A 17,954-nucleotide genomic window follows, 5' to 3' on the forward strand; every position below is an offset into this window, starting at 1 on the left:
CAACCTCCGCCTCCTGGGATCAAGCGATTCTCCTGCCTCAGCCTCCTGGGTGGCTGGGATTACAGGCATGTGCCACCATGCCCTGCTAATTTTGTGTTTTTAGTAGAGATGGGGTTTCTCCATGTTGGTCAGGCTGGTCTCGAACTCCCAACCTCAGGTGATCAGCCCACCTCGGCCTCCCAAAGTGCTGGGATTATAGGTGTGAGCCACTGTGCCCGGCCACTCTTTCCTTCTTTATTGCCGGTCTCTTGCACTAGAATGTCAGCTCCAGTGAGGGACTCTGCTTGCTCCCAACTGGTTCCCAGCTACTAGAACGGAGCCTGGTGCAGTTGATCCTCAGTACACTCAGAGTTGCCATGCTTCTCCTCTCTCTATCCACATCGACTCCAGCTACAAGCCATTGCCACTGGGGGACCCAAGCCCGCCACTCAGCAACACAGCGACCGGCCCAGGAGCGGCTCCGTGGGCCAATAGATCAGGTTGGGGCTTATGTAAAGCCCATTTTCTCCTGGGGTGGCTCTCAGCCATTTTGCCTCCCTCCAGGCAATGGCCTGCCCTACAGAGAAACCAACAAGGGGGACAGCACGGCCTGCCCTACAGAGAAACCAACAAGGGGGACAGCACGGCCTGCCCTGCAGAGAAACCAACAAGGGGGACAGCACGGCCTGCCAGGAGATGGGAAGGGCACAGCCCTCAGGGCACCTCCCAGGGTTTTGTGAGCTGCGATGAATGGGTTTATAGTCCTGAGTCACTCCAGAGGGGAGGATTCCGGATTCAGCACAGCCCCTGCTTCCTAAACAACTATGGGGTGGGGTAGGGAACACTGGAAAAGAAATGTACGTGTGAGCATCTGTAAGTAAGACCCGGTGAGGGCAGGGCTGGGGCTGTCTCTGTCACCGCTGTGACCCCAGCATAGGGTGGGGCAGAGAGTGGGTAACTCAGTGAGTGTTTTTTTGTTTGTTTGTTTTTTGCAGGAGACGCCCTACCAAGGCACTGGGTCCATGTCCCAGTGCGGGACCACCTCAGTGAGTTTTTTGAGTGAAAGGATAAATAAAGGATATTTTTCCTAAGGTTGACATGGATCTTTATTTATTTATTTAGAGACGAAGTCTCGCTCTGTCGCCCAGGCTGGAGTATAATGGCATGATCTCGGCTCACTGCAACCTCCGCCTCCCGGGTTCAAGCGATTCTCCTGCCTCAGCCTCCCGAGTAGGTGGGATTACAGGTGCGCACCACCATGCCTGCCTAATTTTTGTATTTTTAGTAGAGACGAGGTTTCACCATGTTGGTCAGGTTGGTCTTGAACTCCTGACCTCAGGTGATCCACCCGCCTTGGCCTCCCAAAGTGCTGGGATTACAGGCGTGAGCCACTGCGCCCAGCCCCAAGGACTTTTTAAATATGAAAAAAGAATGCATCAACTTGAAGACAATCAGCTTCATTTACAAATTTATTCTAACCCCTCTCCCCAAATTGCAAGGTACACAGAATTTTAGCTAGTAGAACACACGAGCAGTGAACCATCCTCTGGCCTCTTGCATTTTGAGAGGACGTTCTTTCCATTTCCACACACCCTGGCCACCCCGACACCGCAGTGGGGGAAGTAGATGGCCCTGCTGCCCACGAGGACTGGCTGCCTGTCAGGGCAGGGCAGGGCTGAGTGTGAAGTCTCTGAGATGTGAGAGCAGCACTCCATCCGGGTCAGAACAGCACTGGGGTCAGGAATTGGAGCTCCTGCCTGTCTTCACATTCCCACCTGTTTTTTTGTTTGTTTTTTGGTGAGACAGAGTCTCACTCTGTCACCCAGGCTGGAGTGCAGTGGCACCATCTCAGCTCACTGCAACCTCCGCCCCCTGGGTTCAAGCAATTCTCGTGCCTCAGCCTCCCGAGTAGCTGGGATTCAGGAATGTGCCACCACGCCTAGCTAATTTTTGTATTTTTAGTAGAGACGGGGTTTTGCCATGTTGACCAGGCTGGTCTCGATCTCCTAACATCATGCGATCAGTCCGCCTTGGCCTCTCAAAGTGCTGGGATGACAGGCGTGAGCCGGCCTGGGTCACTCCCAGTTTTAAACACAGCCCCACTAAGGACCCACTCAGTCAGTTCCCTCTGCTCCAGCTTCTCCCCCTCTTCCAGAAGGAACTGAAATGCTGTTTCAGGCCAGGCACAGTGGCTCATGCCTGTACTCCCAGAACTTTGGGAGGCTGAGGTGGGCGGATTACCTGAGGTCAGGAGTTCAAGACCAGCCTGGGCAACCTGGAGAAACCCCGTCTCCACTAAAATACAAAAATTAGCCAGGCATGGGTGGTGGGCGCATGTAATCCCAGCTACTTTGGAAGCTGAGGTAGGAGCATTAGTTGAGCCTGGGAGGTGGAAGTTGCAGTGAGCCGAGATTGCACCACTGCACTCCAGTCTGGGTGACGGAGCTAGACTCTGTCTCCGAAAGAAAAGAAAAGAAAAAAGAAGAGAAGACAAGAAAAGAAAAGGTTTCAGAACCTGTTTCTTGGCTTTCTATCTGGGCGGATCTTGGTCCAGGCTATTTTTACCTCTTTAGAGAAGGGAGGTGAGGATGGAAGTCGGGGGAAGCCCGGCCCTCCCACTTTTGCCTGCAGCTTCCCAAGAGCGGCCCAGGTGGAATGGTCGCCCCGTTTACACAATGCTATGATCTCAGGTGTGATTCGGGGCTGCTCTGAGAGGGGATAGAGAGGGTCTCCCACTGTCAGCGCCACCTCTGGGATGGTCTGGGTCTCTGTGTAGAGATCGCCACCCTCCCAGCCTCTGCTCAGCCATCGCCTCTCCCTCCTCACTCTGCAGCTGGGGTAATCCAAGCCCCTCACTCTGCCCCTACTACTTCACCACCCTGGGCAGTCAGCCCCTCACTGGCTGTGGCATCTCTGGCAAGTCCCTTTGCTTATCCCTGGCCTTAGTTTCCCCACCTCATAGGGTGACTCTTGGGCCTCTCCCCATCAGAACCCTCCCAGTTTCCCTCCTGATTTTAATAAGCTCTGTACCCATTGTGGAGATCCACATGATGGTTCTCAGATACAGCCTCAGCAGCTGTTCATCACCTTGCAGCTCCTCTAATGAGGAGACAGCTATAGTCGGAAGGACAGACTGCAGGCTAGTGGGACCCAACCACCTTCGGCTTAAGTGGCAGATCCTGGAAGAGAAACCCAGTAGAAAAGGGTGGTTCCTAGACTGTTCCTCTCAGCTAGCAGGAAGGCCAAATGGCCCGCGGGGTTGGCAGGAGTCTCAGGGTACTTTTTTTCTGAGAAAGGGCCTCACTCTGTCATCCAGGCCAGAGTGTGGTGGCGCGATCACGGCTCGATGCAGCCTCGACCTCCAGGGCTCAGGTGATCCTCCTGCCTCAGCCTCCCAAGTAGCTGGGACTACAGGCATGCACCACCGCACCTGGCTAATTTTTTATTTTATTTTTGCAGAGATGGGGTCTCACTATGTTGCCCAGGCTGGTCTTCAGCTCCTGGGCTCAAAGAGATCCCTCCTGCCTTGGTCTCCCAAAGTGCTGGGATTACAGGTGTGAGCCACTGCACCTGGACGCCAGCATACTCTTGGGATGAGGAATAGTGGGCTGAATGGCTTCAATGGTGTGCCCCCAACAGACAAGTCCACATACTAACCCCCAGGACCTGTGCTTATGACAGTTTATTTGGAAAAAGTGTTTTTTAAGATGTAATTAAAGGTCTTGAGGTGGGATCATCCTGAACTTAAGATAGGCCCTAAATGCAATGACAGGTGTTCTTGGAAGAGACAAAATAGAAGAGGGAAAAGGCCAGGCAGAGCCAAGGAAGGCCTGGAATCACCAGGAGCTGGAAGAGGGAGCGTGTCCCTGTCAGCACCTTGGTTTCAGACTTCTGGACCCCAGAACCGTATGAATTAAATTCCTGTTGGACTTAAGCCATCAAGTTCACCACCCAGTGGTGATCTGTTATGGCAGCCGGAGGAAATTAATCAAGGAGTTAAGGCCACCTGGTGGCCTAATTGGTAGGATGGGGGTGGGACCGGGGGCTATGGAGGCGGGAGGGTACTGCTACATGAAGACGGGCTGTAGGGTCAGTCCACAGCTCCGAGGAAAGAAAGCAAAAGCACACAGATTAGGAGACGTGGATGGAAGATGAAGGATGTGACAATTGAATCCATGGGCTTGGATTCGACTGGGGCCCTGAGAAATGCTACTGGGCAAGGTGGGGAAGGCAAGAAAGGACATGCCACACAGTACAAGCTCCAGGGACTCTGAGGACAAGAAAATAGGAGGCTGAGGCTGAAGGACAGGCTAGATTAGCCCTGGTTAGGATCAAATTTCCCACCACGGAAAGGGGGTTGGAGGACATTCACAGAAAAGATCCTGTAGCGCCATTCCAGTGCGTTGTGCCATAGACTCAAGGATGAGGGGGTTCTGTTGGAATAGTCCACTTCGGGTCTCAAGGGAAGGTACAATGATTCCATGGATTGACTGCAGGCCAGGACCTTTTGTGGGTTTTTTTAAGATGGAGTTTTGCTCGTTGCCCAGGCTGGCATGCAACTGCACAATCTCGGCTCACTGCAACCTCCGCCTCCCGGGTTCAAGCAATTCTCCTGTCTCAGCCTCCCAAGTAGCTGGGATTACAGGTGCATGCCACCATGCCCAGCTAATTTTTGTATTTTTAGTAGAGACGGGGTTTCATCATATTGGTCAGGCTGGTCTCGAGCTCCCGACCTCCCGATCTCAAGTGACCCGCCCACCTCGACCTTCCAAAGTGCTGGGATTGCAGGTGTGAGCCACCATGCCCAGCCAGGATTTTTTTTTTTTTTTCAGACACAGTCTTGCTCTGTTACCCGGGCTGGAATACAGTGGTACAATCTCGGCCTCCATCTCCCAAGTTCAAGCAATTCTCCTGCCTCAGCCTCCCAAGTAGCTAGGATTACAGGCACCCACCACCACGCCCGGTTAACTTTTGGTTTTAAGACGGTGTCTTGCTCTGTTGCCCAGGCTAGAGTGCAGTGGTGCCATCTTGGCTCACTGCAACCTCCACCTCATGGGTTCAAGCAATTCTCCTGCCTCAGCCTCCCGAATAGCTGGGATTACAGGCGCACCCCACCACACCCGGCTAATTTTTGTATTTTTAGTAGAGATGGGGTTTCACCATGTTGGCCAGGCTGGTCTGGAACTCCTGACCTCAAGTGATCTGCCCGCCTCGGCCTCCCAAGGTGCTAGGATTACAGGCGTGAGCCAAGGCTCCCAGCCGCACCTTTTTTTTCCACCTTAAGAAAGCATTGATGCTCAGCTACAGCTGACCTTAGAAGGTGAGGGGGAGAAAAGGCCACTGCAACACACTGCATTTCCTTACAGTGGTCTACCGATTGACAAAAAGAAGGGGGTGTTCCAGTGTAACAGATGAGTGTCCCAGTAAAGGTTAACACTGATCAGGTAAACCGGGGGTGGGGGTAACAATAACACATCGATTCAGCTCAAGACCAGGTTCCATTTTTTCATTTGCCAGAGTGCCCACGGTGTCCTGCTGGCTGGGACCTTGCAGGTCGTCCTGGTTTGGAGTGGGGGATAGGGGGTGAAGGATGATGGAGGGGGCTATGTTGCAACGCTTCACCTGCTGGTTCCAGTGGCAGGTAACGGCTGCTCTCATCAGCAGGGGTAACCAAATGCCAAGTTGCATCAAGATCCTGGTGGTTTCCACTGGGCCAGCGCAGGCAAGGGTGGTGCGGGAAGAAGGCCACGTTAGGTACATAGGCCATGTCCAAATTCAGGTTCCAGCAAGCTCCTATTTCTTGGACGCAGGCACTGCCTGGGACGCGGACCGGCCGGGACTGCAGAGCTGGGCGCGCACCTCTTGCAGCTCTGTGCGCAGTTCCTCCAGGGCGCCCTGTGGCGGCGCCGCCTGCACCTGCGCCTGCAGCGCTTCCAGCGCCAGCGCCAGGTGGCCCACCTCGTCCCGCAGCGCGTTCCAGGCGGCACGCTGCTCCTCCTCCTTGTGGCGCTGCTGCGCCTGGTGGCGCCAGTACTCCAGCACTAGGCAGCCGCCGCCCACGATGAAGATGGTGGCTTCGCCCAGCAGCTCTGCGCCCAGCTCGGCTGCCGCCTCCTCGTTCAGCGGCTTGATGACCGTGCCCCGGAAGCCCATGATGCGCATCTTGGTCCGCATCTCCACCCAGTGGTACACTGCGGGGGAAGAGAGGGGTCAGGCTGCGCTCTGGGAGCCCCCTGCAAGCCCCACCCCTCTCACCCAGGGAATGCAGTCACCTAGCCTGGGTAACCCAGGGGTCTTTTAAAAGACCAGACGATTCTAGCGAGCAGCCAGGAATAAGAAACACTGCCCCAGAAGGGAGGTCCTCGGACTTGAGGGGCCACGCCCCAAGAGAGACACCAGGAGCTTCCACAGCGCCAAGTTCATGGACGGTGTAAAGGTCCAGTTGCTAGATGCTTAGTTCCCTGTGTTCCTCCCTTAAGCCACTGCCATCCTGGCTGTCCTGCCCGGGCACTGTCGCCCCACCCACTTCCCAGGAGAAAGACCAACCCCCTTTCTTGCCTTATTTTCCCAAAGTGCAAAGTTGGGGCTACAGATGTGGGGGAGGGGGCTTCTGGCTCCAAAGGGCAGCTTAAGGTGGCAGTCGATGCTAAGTGCCTCTGAACACTTAGATACACTTGTAATAATCAATCATTTTTGCAAGTCTGATGGCTCCAATCCTAGAATTTCATCAGCCCTGAAGGTGCAGCTAAGAGCTGCGAGCTCTTCACAGTGAGGTTTTGGGCACATACCTTGGTGGGAGCTCAAGAGGTGAGTGGTGCTGCTGGAACAAAAACTCCTTCCTTGCCTAGCTGCTTCTTTATGAAGGAAGATTCTCAGCACTTGAGTCTTTAAAACCAATGCAGAATTGATGCTGCACCCTGACTCACTCCTGCAACAATTAATATTCATCCAAGGGCACATGAAACCACAGAGGGAACCCTTGTCTGGTGCCTTTGCAGACTCATTTGCAACATCTCCTTTTACTTTTAAGGTTTAGAAATTATTCATGAAAATGTATAAAAGATGAACTTTTTGTTGTTGTTGTTTTAGAGACGGAGTCTCGCTCTGTTGCCAGGCTGGAGTGCAGTGGCACAGTCTTGGCTCACTGCAACCTCCGCCTCCCAGGTTCAAGCAATTCCCCTGCCTCAGCCTCCTGAGTAGCTGGGACTACAGGCATGTGCCACCATGCCCGTCTAATTTTTTGTATTTTTAGTAGAGAAGGGGTTTCACCATGTTGGCCAGGCTGGTCTCGATCGTCTGACCTCGTGATCCACCTGCCTTGGCCTCTCAAACTGCTGGGATTACAGCCGTGAGCCACCATGCCCATCCAAAAGATGAACATTTTAAAGTAACTGCGTACTAATAATTTCAAAATTAACTCAATCCAGAAGAAAATAACTTAGCATTTAGAACCTTATGTTCACAGGAAATTAACATGTAAATTTGTGTATGTATTTTGGTTGCCGACATATAAATCATTAGATGGAATTCTATGGGTATGTGGACTGTAAATACAAAAGTACATGAACAAAAAGAAACCATGTGAAATTTCTGACTGAAAAAGAAGAGCTTGTTTTTATTTGTATTATTTTCGAGACGGGGTCTTGCTTTGTCACCCAGGCTGGAGTGTAGTGGCACAATCATGGCTCACTGCAGCCTCGACCTTCCAGGCTCAAATGATCCTCCCACCTCAGTCCTTTGAGTAGCTGGGACTACAGGTATGCCTGGCTAATTTTTTTTTTTTTTTTTTTTGAGATGGAGTCGCACTCTGTCGCCCAGGCTGGAGTGCAGTGGCGCGATCTCGGCTCACTGCAAGCTCCGCACCCGGGTTCACACCATTCTCCTGCCTCAGCCTCCTGAGTAGCTGGGACTACAGGCGCCCGCTACCACGCCCAGCTAATTTTTTTGTATTTTTAGTAGAGATGGGGTTTCACCGTGTTAGCCAGGATGGTCTCGATCTCCTGACCTCGTGATCCGCCCACCTCGGCCTCCCAAAGTATTGGGATTACAGGCGTGAGCCACTGCGCCTGGTCATTTTTGTATTTTTTTTAAAATAGAGATGGGGGTTATCAGTATGCTGCCTAGGCTGGTCTTGAACTCCTGGGCTCAAGTGATCTGGCTGCCTCGGCCTCCCAAAGTGCTGGGATTGCAGTCGTGAGCCACTATGCCTGGCCTTTATATATATATATGTATCTTTAAACCAGACATTGGTAGGCATCAAATCATTATTACTGTATGTGAACTGTAATAAATATGAAGGGAAGGAGGCACCAGCTGTTTGAACATGTCAGTGTCATAACACACCAGAACCAGAAATTCCATCCTTCACAACTACTTAAGGTTATGAAGAAAAGTTTTACTTGTCAACTTGAAAATGCACTAGAGGGCACACAATTTTTTTTTTCTTTTTCTGAGACAGGATCTCGTTCTGTCGCCCAGGCTGGAGTGCCGTGGAACAATCTCGGCTCACTGCAACCTCCGCCTCCCAGGCTCGAGTCGTCTTCCCACCTCAGCCTCCTGAGTAGCTGAGACAACAGGTGCATGCCACCATGCCTGGCTAATTTTATTTTTTTGGGTGGAGACGGGGTCTTGCCATATTCCATCTTATTTATTTATTTACTTATTTATTTAACAGATGGGCTCTCACTCTGTGGTCCAGGATGGAAGGCAGCGGCTCCATCACAGTTCACTGCAACCTCGAACACCTAGACTCAAGCAATCCTCCCGCCTCAGCCTCTGGAGCAGCTAGAACTATAGGTGCCCCACCATGCCTGGCTGTTTTTAAATTTTTTTTTGGTAGAAACTGGGTCTTGCTATGTTGCCAAAGTGGGTCTTGAACTCCTGGGCTCAAGCAATCATCCCGCCTCAGCCTCCCAAAGTACTGGGACGACAGGAGAGAGCCACTGTGCCCAGCCACTACACATTTTTCATCTTCAAAGGGGTGGGGTGGCAGGAAGGCTTGGGGAGCTCTGCTGGAGCTGGAGGGAAGACCTGAGGCGCGAGCTTAGGGCCCGAGAAGTCACTGTCACTGTCAGCTGCTGCAGTGACTGTTACAGCTGACTGTGGCTTAGGCCCTGGGCTTGTGGGTTCCTGGGGTCCAGGCTGTGGAGACCCCTCCCACACTGAGGTCTTAGGGTCAGGCTGATCTGGGGTCCCCCCGGGGCTCCGCCACCTGCTGCCTGGGCAATGACAGCCTGCCCCGAGGCCCCTCTGTAACACAGGAAGGACAGCATCATCCTGACAATGACACTCGCCAGCCCTGGTGGTGGCCCAGAGCTAGGCCCGTAACTGTCACTGCCTCCTTCATGTCAGGGACACCTAGCACAGTGGCCAGAGAGTGGTGAGGGGTGAGGGTTCCAGCTCCTCTAGCCTTCCTGGGTGAGGTTCCCAGCATGGAAATGCAAGTGTCTCAGTGCAGACCAAGCATGGGGATCTGGGCCAGCAGGTGGGTCTACGTGTGCCAGTGGGAGTGGGCACATACACAGGCCACAGGAAATCAAATCAAGAGGGGGTGTGTGTGTGTGTGTATGTATGCACGCGCAGGCATGGGCTTGCAGGGCTTTCAGAGCAGGGGCCGACAGCATCCTCCCTCAGGCCAGCGGTCAGATGTGGGGTTCAGGAAACAAGGCCCAAGTGGGGATGAATCACAGGGCTGTGATTCTAGAAGGGATAGCTGTGAGGGGCCAGGACAGGGTAAGCTGGAGGACTTACCAGACTTGCGGGGGTCAACATGCTCCAGGTGTCTCCTAGACCTCTCACACTCAGCACGTCCAAACCTGAACCCAGCACCTGGCCCCACACCTGTCCCCCGGCTAGAGATGGGGGCCTCATCCCAGCTGTTCCCCTTCTCCCACGGCCTCTCAGCTGCGTGTTGGGTCCATTCTGCATCTTGAACATCTCTCCCAGTGGATTCCCTTCTGCTGTCCTGGTCCAGGATCCATCCCAGCTCTGACCAACGTTCCCCTCCCTGACCTCCTGAATAGGAGGAATACAGCCTGTCTATCCCCTTCTGAGTGCCTATCACAACCAGGAATAGTGGCTATCCAGTTACTTGTCTGCAATCAGTCTCCCCACTGTCCTGTAAGCCTCACAAGGGCGGGGCCCAGGGCTGTCACGGTCACTGCTGTGTCCCCAGCACTGCCCAGTGCCAGACCAGGCACATGCATGATGCTCATTAGATCTAAGCTTAACACATAAGTGAGTCCTGCCTCCAGCCTCCTTCCCACCTGCCGGCCCCAGCCTCACCTTCTGTAATTGTCCTCCACGCAGCAATCAAAAGGAATTGGTGAGAAGAAAAGAACAAACTGGCTGGGTGCGGTAGCTCAAGCCTTTAATCCCAACAAACCTACCATTACCGGTTGTCCCACCCCCAACCCCCACCGCAAATAAAAGTAACACATTGCAAGAAAACAAAGTACTCAAACTATAAAATGTAAAGTCAAAGTTCCCTCCGCAGAGGAACCCTCAACTACTGCGGTCGCCAGCCTGTTTTCCCCTAGCGCCATCTCCTGGACAGCCCGTAGTAAGCATACCTCACTCATTTCTGAGCTCTTCAACTGAAGGCTTGTTCAGATCTACACCATCCTTACCTACTCATAATCCAGCCCCACTATGAAAGGTGAGCACTCTGCCCCCACACGGCCTGCCCTTTCTCCACTCCCCCATTTCTACAGGGGATTTGTATGCAGTTTTTATTATTCTATGTTCTGTTTTTTTGTTTGTTTGTTTGTTTCAGACGGAGTCTCACTTTGTCCCCAAGGCTGGAGTGCAGTGGCTTGATCTCCGCTCTGCAATGCAGTGGCCATGGAAACACTCTCCAGTGTGGTGTGACTAAGGCAGAGAGGAGATCCTCTGAGTGCTGCTTCATGAGACTTTGGTGCTTTTTTTTTTTTTTTTGATACAGAGTCTTGCTGTTGTTGCCCAGGCTGGAGTGCAGTGGCTCGATCTTGGCTCACTGCAACCTCCACCTCCCGGGTTCGAGTGATTCTCCTGCCTGAGCCTCCCAAGTAGCTGGGATTACAGGTGCCCACCACCATGTCCGACTAATTTTTGTATTTTTAGTAGAGACAGGATTTTGCCATGTTGGCCAGGCTGGTCTTGAACTCCTGACCTCAAGTGATCCGTCCACCTTGGCCTCCCAAAGTACTGGGACTACAGGTATAAGCCACCGTGTCTGGCCTAACTCCAACTTCATGAGAGATCTTAACCTATAATTTTCCTTTTCTGTAATATAATTTTCCTTTTCTGTAATGACTTTATCAGGCTTTGATATCAGTATTCTATTGGACTCATAAAATGAGTAAGTCAGTATTCCTACTTTCTCTATTACTTAAAAGAATTTGGACAATGGTCTTTCTTTCTTTCTTTCTTTTCTTTCTTTCTCTTCTCTCTTTTTCTTCCTTTCCCTCTTTTTCTTTTTTTTTTTGAGATGGAGTCTCGCCATGCTGTCCCAGGTGGACTGCAGTGGCACGATCTCGGCTCACTGCAACCTCCACTTCCCGGGTTCAAGTGATTCTCTCACCTCAGCCTCCCATGTAGCTGGGACTACAGACACATACCACCACACCTGGCTAATTTTTGTATATTTTGGTAGAAACAGGGTTTCACCATGTTGACCAGGCTGGTCTCGAACTCCTGACCTCACGTGATCCACCCGCCTCAGCCTCCCAAAGCGCTGGGATTACAGGTGTGAGCCACCGTACCTGGCCCCCTCCATTTCTCTCTTCCTGTCTTTTCCCAATTCTTCTTTTAGATCTCAGCTGGACTGTCCCTTCCTCCAGGAAGCCCTCCTGAACCATAGGCTGCGTCAGACACATTCTCAAGGTTCTCAGAGCTCCCTGGGCTTAACACGAGGCCAGCCTTAATAAATGGCAGCAAGAACTTTGGAGTCACACAGACCTGGATGGACTCAAATCCTGGTTCTGTCACTTTCTGGATATGCAAGCTGAGCCTTGGTGTTTCCTTAGCAAAACTGGGGATCAAAATACTCAACTGGCAGGATTGGGAGAATGGCAATGACACAGTAAGGGAGAAAATGCTCAGTTTGTAAATGTTAACCTAATATCCTCTTCCTGACTCCTGTTAGGAATTTTATTCCTGGAAGTACATCCTACCCACTGGTCTGAATCTACTCTTGGGTTACATAGAATCATTTTCTGTCTCCTCCCTGAACTCTCTCCCTCCAGACTCATTCCCTTTCATCTGTCTTCCATACTGGAGAATCCCAACTCAGATGTCCCCTCCTCCAGGAAGCCTTCCCTGACCTCCAGACCCCTGAGCTCCTCTATCCAAGCTCTGACTGCTCTGGGTCCTCACTGCATGGTGACAAGTCTGTCTCTCCAACTGGACTGTGAGGCCGATGCAGGCAGAGCCTGAGGCTAACTTGGTCACTGCACTGTCCCCAGCCCCAGATAGGCACAGAGCAGGCACTTAATGAGAAAGCTGATCTGTGGAGGTGCCCAGGAGGTGGCCATGGACAATGGGTATGGCTCCCCGTCTCTGGCTCCCCCGTCCCCCTTCTCTCTCCCCTGATGCTTTTGGTGTTATCTGTCCCTTCGAGAATGTGGCACTGTGCATCGCCCCTCCTCCTGGATTTCCTGGATTGGCTCCAGCCCCCCTCCACCCGTCTGTCTCTGATATAGACCCTTTCCTCGGCCTCAGTGGCTGTCATTTCTCAGGGTACCATTTCCCAAGCCCTCTTCTCACTTGACTGTCACATCTACTTCCAGGGGCCACTCAGAACTTCAGGACCCAAACTCCTATGCTCAGATCTCTCTCTGCCCCGGAGCTCCAGGCCACAGGCACTTCAGACACTCTAGGTCACAACACAGTGGCTGACCAAGCCCAGAGAGATTTCCCGGGGAAAGGAGGGATATCTTAACCCACGGAGTCAAGTAAAGTGACGTACTTGGCCACAGTTAACTATTGTTCAAGATTTTTCTGAGCATGAAACTGCAGGTGGCTGGAATGCAACCCTTTCCTCAGGAAATGTGCTGCTAAGACGAAACAGCTCCCTCCATGGTGGGGGACCGGGGCTCGGGAGCTTATGGACAAATAGGACAGGCCAGGCGCAGTGGCTCTCGCCTGTAATCCCAGCACTTTGGGAGGCCGAGGTGGGTGGATCACCTGAGGTTGGGAGTTCAAAACCAGCCTGACCAACATGGAGAAACCCTGTCTCTGCTAAAAATACAAAATTAGCCAGGCATGGTGGCGCATGCCTGTAATCCCAGCTACTCGGGAGGCTGGGGCAGGAGAATCGCTTGAACCTGGGAGGTGGAGGTTGCGGTGAGCCGAGATCATGTCACTGCACTCCAGCCTGGGCAACAAGAGCAAAACTCCATCTCAAAAAAGAAAAAAAAAAAAAGGACAAAGCACCTCTTCCCCACTATTGGGAACACGCCTGCACACGATGGCTGCTTCCTCGTAAAATGAAGGGAAGGTATTCCTCATAGGGTCCACTACGCGATGGTGAAGGATCGTCATAAGGACACAGTAGTGACTGCTAGAGCCCCTGATGGCAAGAGGGCCATGATGAACATGCAGGCTACTGAGAGGCTAAATCCCGTGGAACCGGTAACCGGAACGGTTTACTAGTAAGGAGGGAGAGGTTATTGAATATGGGAGAGGGAAAGGAAAAACATCAAATCCTTATCTTCCATACAAGGAAGTCAGCTGATAATAAAAGATGGGGAAGATCCCAGCACTTTGGGAGGCCGAGGCAGGCAGATCACCTGAGGTCAGGAGTTCGCAACCAGCCTGACCAATATGGTGAAACCCCGTCTCTACTAAAAATACAAAAATTAGCTGGGCGTGGTGGCAGGCGTCTGTAATCCCAGCTACCCGGGAGGCTGAGGCAAGAGAATCGTTTGAACCCCGGAGGCAGAGGCTGCAGTGAGCTGAGACCATGCCAATGCACTCCAGCCTGGGCAACAGAGCGACACTCCATCTCAAAAATAAATAAATAAATAAATAATAAAATAAAATAAAAATAAAAAAATAAAAGATGGGGAAGAAATCATAAAAGATGAGAAAAAAATTTCCAAATGAGGAATGTTTAGAAATTCTCTTATTAGAGCCAGGCATGATGGCTCACGCCTATAATAATCCCAGCACTTAAGAGGCCGAGGCAGCGGATCATTTGAGGTCAGGAGTTCAAGACCAGCCTGGCCAACATGGCGAAACTCCATCTCTACTAAAAATAAAAAATTAGCTGGCAGTGGTGATGCGCACCTGTAATCCCAGCTACTCGGGAGGCTGAGGCAGGAGAATCGCTTGAATCCAGGAGGCAGAGGCTGCAGTGAGCTGAGATGGTGCTGCACTCCAGCCTGGGTGATACAGTGAGACTCCATCTCAAAAAAAAAAAAAAAAAAAAGAAAAGAAAAGAAAAAGGAAAAAGAAATTCCCTTATTAAGAAATATGATAGGCCGGGGGCGGTGGCTCACACCTGAAATCCCAGCACTTTGGGAGGCCAAAGCGGGTGGATCATGAGGTCAGGAGTTCAAGACCAGTCTGGCCAACATGATGAAACCCTGTCTCTACTAAAGACAAAAAAACAAATTAGCTGGGCGTGGTGGCGCACGCCTGTAATCCCAGCTACTCAGGAGGCTGAGGCAGGAGAATCTCTTGAACCCAGGAGGCGGAGGTAGCAGTGAGCTGAGATCGCACCACTGCACTCCAGCCTGAGTGACAGGGCGAGACTCCGTCTCAACAACAAAAAAAAGAAATATGATAAATACCAAAAAAATAGCTGAAAGAGTTACAGTGGCTACCTGGGGGAAGCAGAAATTGAGGTAGAAAAAGAAGCAGCTGGGGGCCGGGCGCGGTGGCTCACACCTGTAATGCCAGCACTTTAGGAGGCCGAGGCTGGCAGATCACGAGGTCAGGTGTTCGAGACCAGCCTGGCCAGCATGGTGAAACCCCATCTCTACTAAAAATACAAAAATTAGCCGGGTATGGTGACGCCTGCCTGTAATCCCAGCTACTCGGGAGGCTGGCAGGAGAATCACCTGGACCCAGGAGGCGGAGGTTGCAGTGAGCCAAGATTGTGCCACTGCACTCCAGCCTGGGCGACAGAGCAAGACTCCATCTCAAAAAAAAAAAAAAAAAAAAAAAAAGAAAAGAAAAAGAAGCTGCTGGGTTTTCTACTATCATAAACTACACAACTATCAGACTGTTTAGCCTAAGTACATACAGTCCCTGACTTATAATGGTTCAACTTGCAGTTTTTCAACTTTATGAGGGTGTGAAAGCAATAAGCATTCAGTAGAAACCATACTCCAGGCCAGGCGCAGTGGCTCACGCCTGTAATCCCAACACTTTGGGAAGCTTAGGTGGACAGATCACCTGAGGTCGGGAGTTTGAGATCAGCCTGGTGAAACCCCATCTCTACTAAAAATACAAAAATTAGCTGGGTGTGATGGCGCATGCCTGTAATCTCAGCTACTCGGGAGGCTGAGGCAGGAGAATCGCTTGAACCCGGGAGGCAGAGGTTGCAGTGAGCCGAGATCGCGCCACTGCCCAGCCTGGGTGACACAGCGAGACTCAGTCTCAAAAAATATATAAATAAATAAAAGAAATGACACCTAAATGAACGTGCGTTTCTGGAGAAGATCCTGGAACAGGCAGAAAAGGACACCAGTGGAAACACTGCTGAGATAGGAATGAGGCCTGCAGGCTTTATACCAGTGTTAATTTCCTGGGTCGCCTCATTGCATTGTGGTTATGTAAAATGTTATCATATCATCCGGAGACTCTGGGTGAAAGGTATGTGGGAACTCTCTGTACTTTTATTGTAACTCTTCTGTGGTTCTAAAATTAGTTCAAAGTAGAAAAACAAAAACAGAAACAGCCCCCAGGTGGCTCGACTGTGAGGAAATGGACCTTCTCGCCCATTTGCTGGTGTAAGTGTAAATCTGTGCACACCCTGGAGTCAGTCATTCTGCTTCTGGGCATTTATGCCAGGTTCACCTGTCCAGGTGCGAAAGGCCTTGCTGGGCTCCCTAATCCTGCAGCATAGTGTATGATAACAACTTTTTTGTTTGTTTGTTTTAGAGTCAGAGTCTCGCTCTGTTGCCCAGGCTGGAGTGCAGTGGCTCCATCTCGGCTCACTGCAAGCTCTGCCTCCCAGGTCCACACCGTTCTCCTACCTCAGCCTCCTGAGTAGCTGGGAATACAGGCGCCCGCCACCACACCTGGCTAATGTTTGTATTTTTAGTAGAGATGGGGTTTCACAGTGTTAGCCAGGATGGTCTCAATCTCCTGACCTCGTGATCCACCCGCCTCGGCCTCCCAAAGTGCTGGGATTACAGGTGTGAGCCACCGCACCCGGCCTATGATAACAATTAAAAAGCCAAGAGAGACCCTCTGACACTATAATCTCACAAATTTCAGCATTTCTGTCAGCAACTGAAATAGAGTAAGGAAGTCTTGTTTTTTGTCTTTGTTTTGAGACAGGGTTTCACTCTGTCACCCAGACTGGAGTACAGTAGCAGGATCATGGCTCACTGTGGCCTGGAATCCCAGGGATCAAACAGTCCTCCCACCTCAGCCTCCCAAGTAGCTGGGACTACAGGCGAGAACCAGCATGCCTGGCTAATTTTTTTTTTTTTGAGACAGAGACTCTTGTTGCCCCAGTTGGAGTGCAATGATGCAATCTTGGCTCACTGCAACCTTCACCTCCCGGGTTCAAGCAATTCTCCTGCCTCAGCCTCCTGAGTAGCTGGGACTACAGGCGCGCGCCACCATGCCCTGCTAATTTTTGTACTTTTAGTAGAGACGGGGTTTCACCATGTTGGCCAGGCTGGTCTCAGACTTCTGACCTCATGATCCACCTGCCTCGGCCTCCCAAAGTGCTGGGATTACAGGTGTGAGCCACTGTGCCTGGTCTTTTTTTTTTTTTTTTTTTTAAATACAGATGAGATTTTGTCATGTTGCCCAGGCTGGTCTTGAACTCCTGAGCTCAAGCAATCGGCCTGCCTTGGCCTCCCAAAGTGCTGGGATTATCGGTGTGCGCCACTGTGCCGGTGAAAACAGATAATTAAAACATTTTTCAAAAAAATCAAACAAGCCACCTTGGCCCCCAGAATTCCATAGGTTAAGCCTATACCTCTGCACCTCTGCTCCCTCCTCAAGACCCAATAAAATAGCAGTCCTGGATGGAAAGACAGCAGAAGCCACAAGAACAAAGGGAAGCAGCAGGGTGGGGGTGGTGGTGGGGGGGTTGGGAGGGTATGCGACTAGGCAGAAGGGGAGGGAATCAATGCAAGCCTTGAGGCGGGAGCAGATGGCTGAGAGGTAACTGAGCCAGCAGGGAAGCTGCTGAGACCTAGGCACCCTGGAAGGGGGCAGGTAAGGGAGGAAGAGGAGGAGGGAAAGGGCGGTGGCAAGAAGCAGAAGGAACTGGAGACTAGGACCACACGTGCAAGGTGACTGAGGGTGGGGTTAAGCCCAGGATCCCTCCTTGACTGGGGGTAAACCAGGAGGACTCTGAGAACAGCCCAGGGGGCAAGTGCCACACTGAAAACAAGCCTGTTCCTATGGCATGGGCCTGGTGGGCAACGCAGACGTCAAGAGCCCACTCAGCCTTGGCCTTGAACTCCAGTGACCCTGCATGGTGTTGCTGGGGACAAAACCACACCTGCCACTGAGGTCCAGATAGGGGCTCTGCTTAGCTGTGAGCCTGGCCATGAGGTGATGAAGATGGGAAGGATCTGGGTCAAAGACATCCCAGTGGCTCCCAGACCCCTGCTTCTCTGTCTCCCTCCAAAGCCATTTAAAAATACACCAAGTAGCTCTTTTTTAAGAGTTTGCATTGTTCCCTGCTGTCTTTGAAGTTCCACCTACATTTTACTTTCTCTATAAAGTTTTATCCTAATGTGACTTTTTTATGCTCAAATGTCCTATCATATGTCTCTGAAACAAAAATGTATCTATAAATT

At 51.6% G+C, this 17,954-nt stretch overlaps 1 protein-coding gene across 2 annotated transcripts in view; it reads right to left on the reverse strand.

Moving 5' to 3' along the window:
- OPA3 (outer mitochondrial membrane lipid metabolism regulator OPA3) overlaps positions 1–17,954 on the reverse strand; it is a 58,288-nt gene that overhangs the window by 21,729 nt on the left and 18,605 nt on the right. The window contains exon 2 of one of the 2 annotated variants that reach the window (XM_054463703.2): positions 1,436–6,170. The exons of the other annotated variant lie outside the window; for it this stretch is intronic. Within the exon in view, the coding sequence (XP_054319678.1) occupies positions 5,773–6,170 (398 nt within the window). The 3' untranslated portion in view covers positions 1,436–5,772. Of the gene's footprint in view, positions 1–1,435; positions 6,171–17,954 lie in introns of those variants that run through there. 2 annotated transcript variants of the gene reach the window in all.

Source organism: Pongo pygmaeus, chromosome 20, assembly GCF_028885625.2.
Source record: "Pongo pygmaeus isolate AG05252 chromosome 20, NHGRI_mPonPyg2-v2.0_pri, whole genome shotgun sequence".
NCBI classification, from domain to species: domain Eukaryota; kingdom Metazoa; phylum Chordata; class Mammalia; order Primates; family Hominidae; genus Pongo; species Pongo pygmaeus.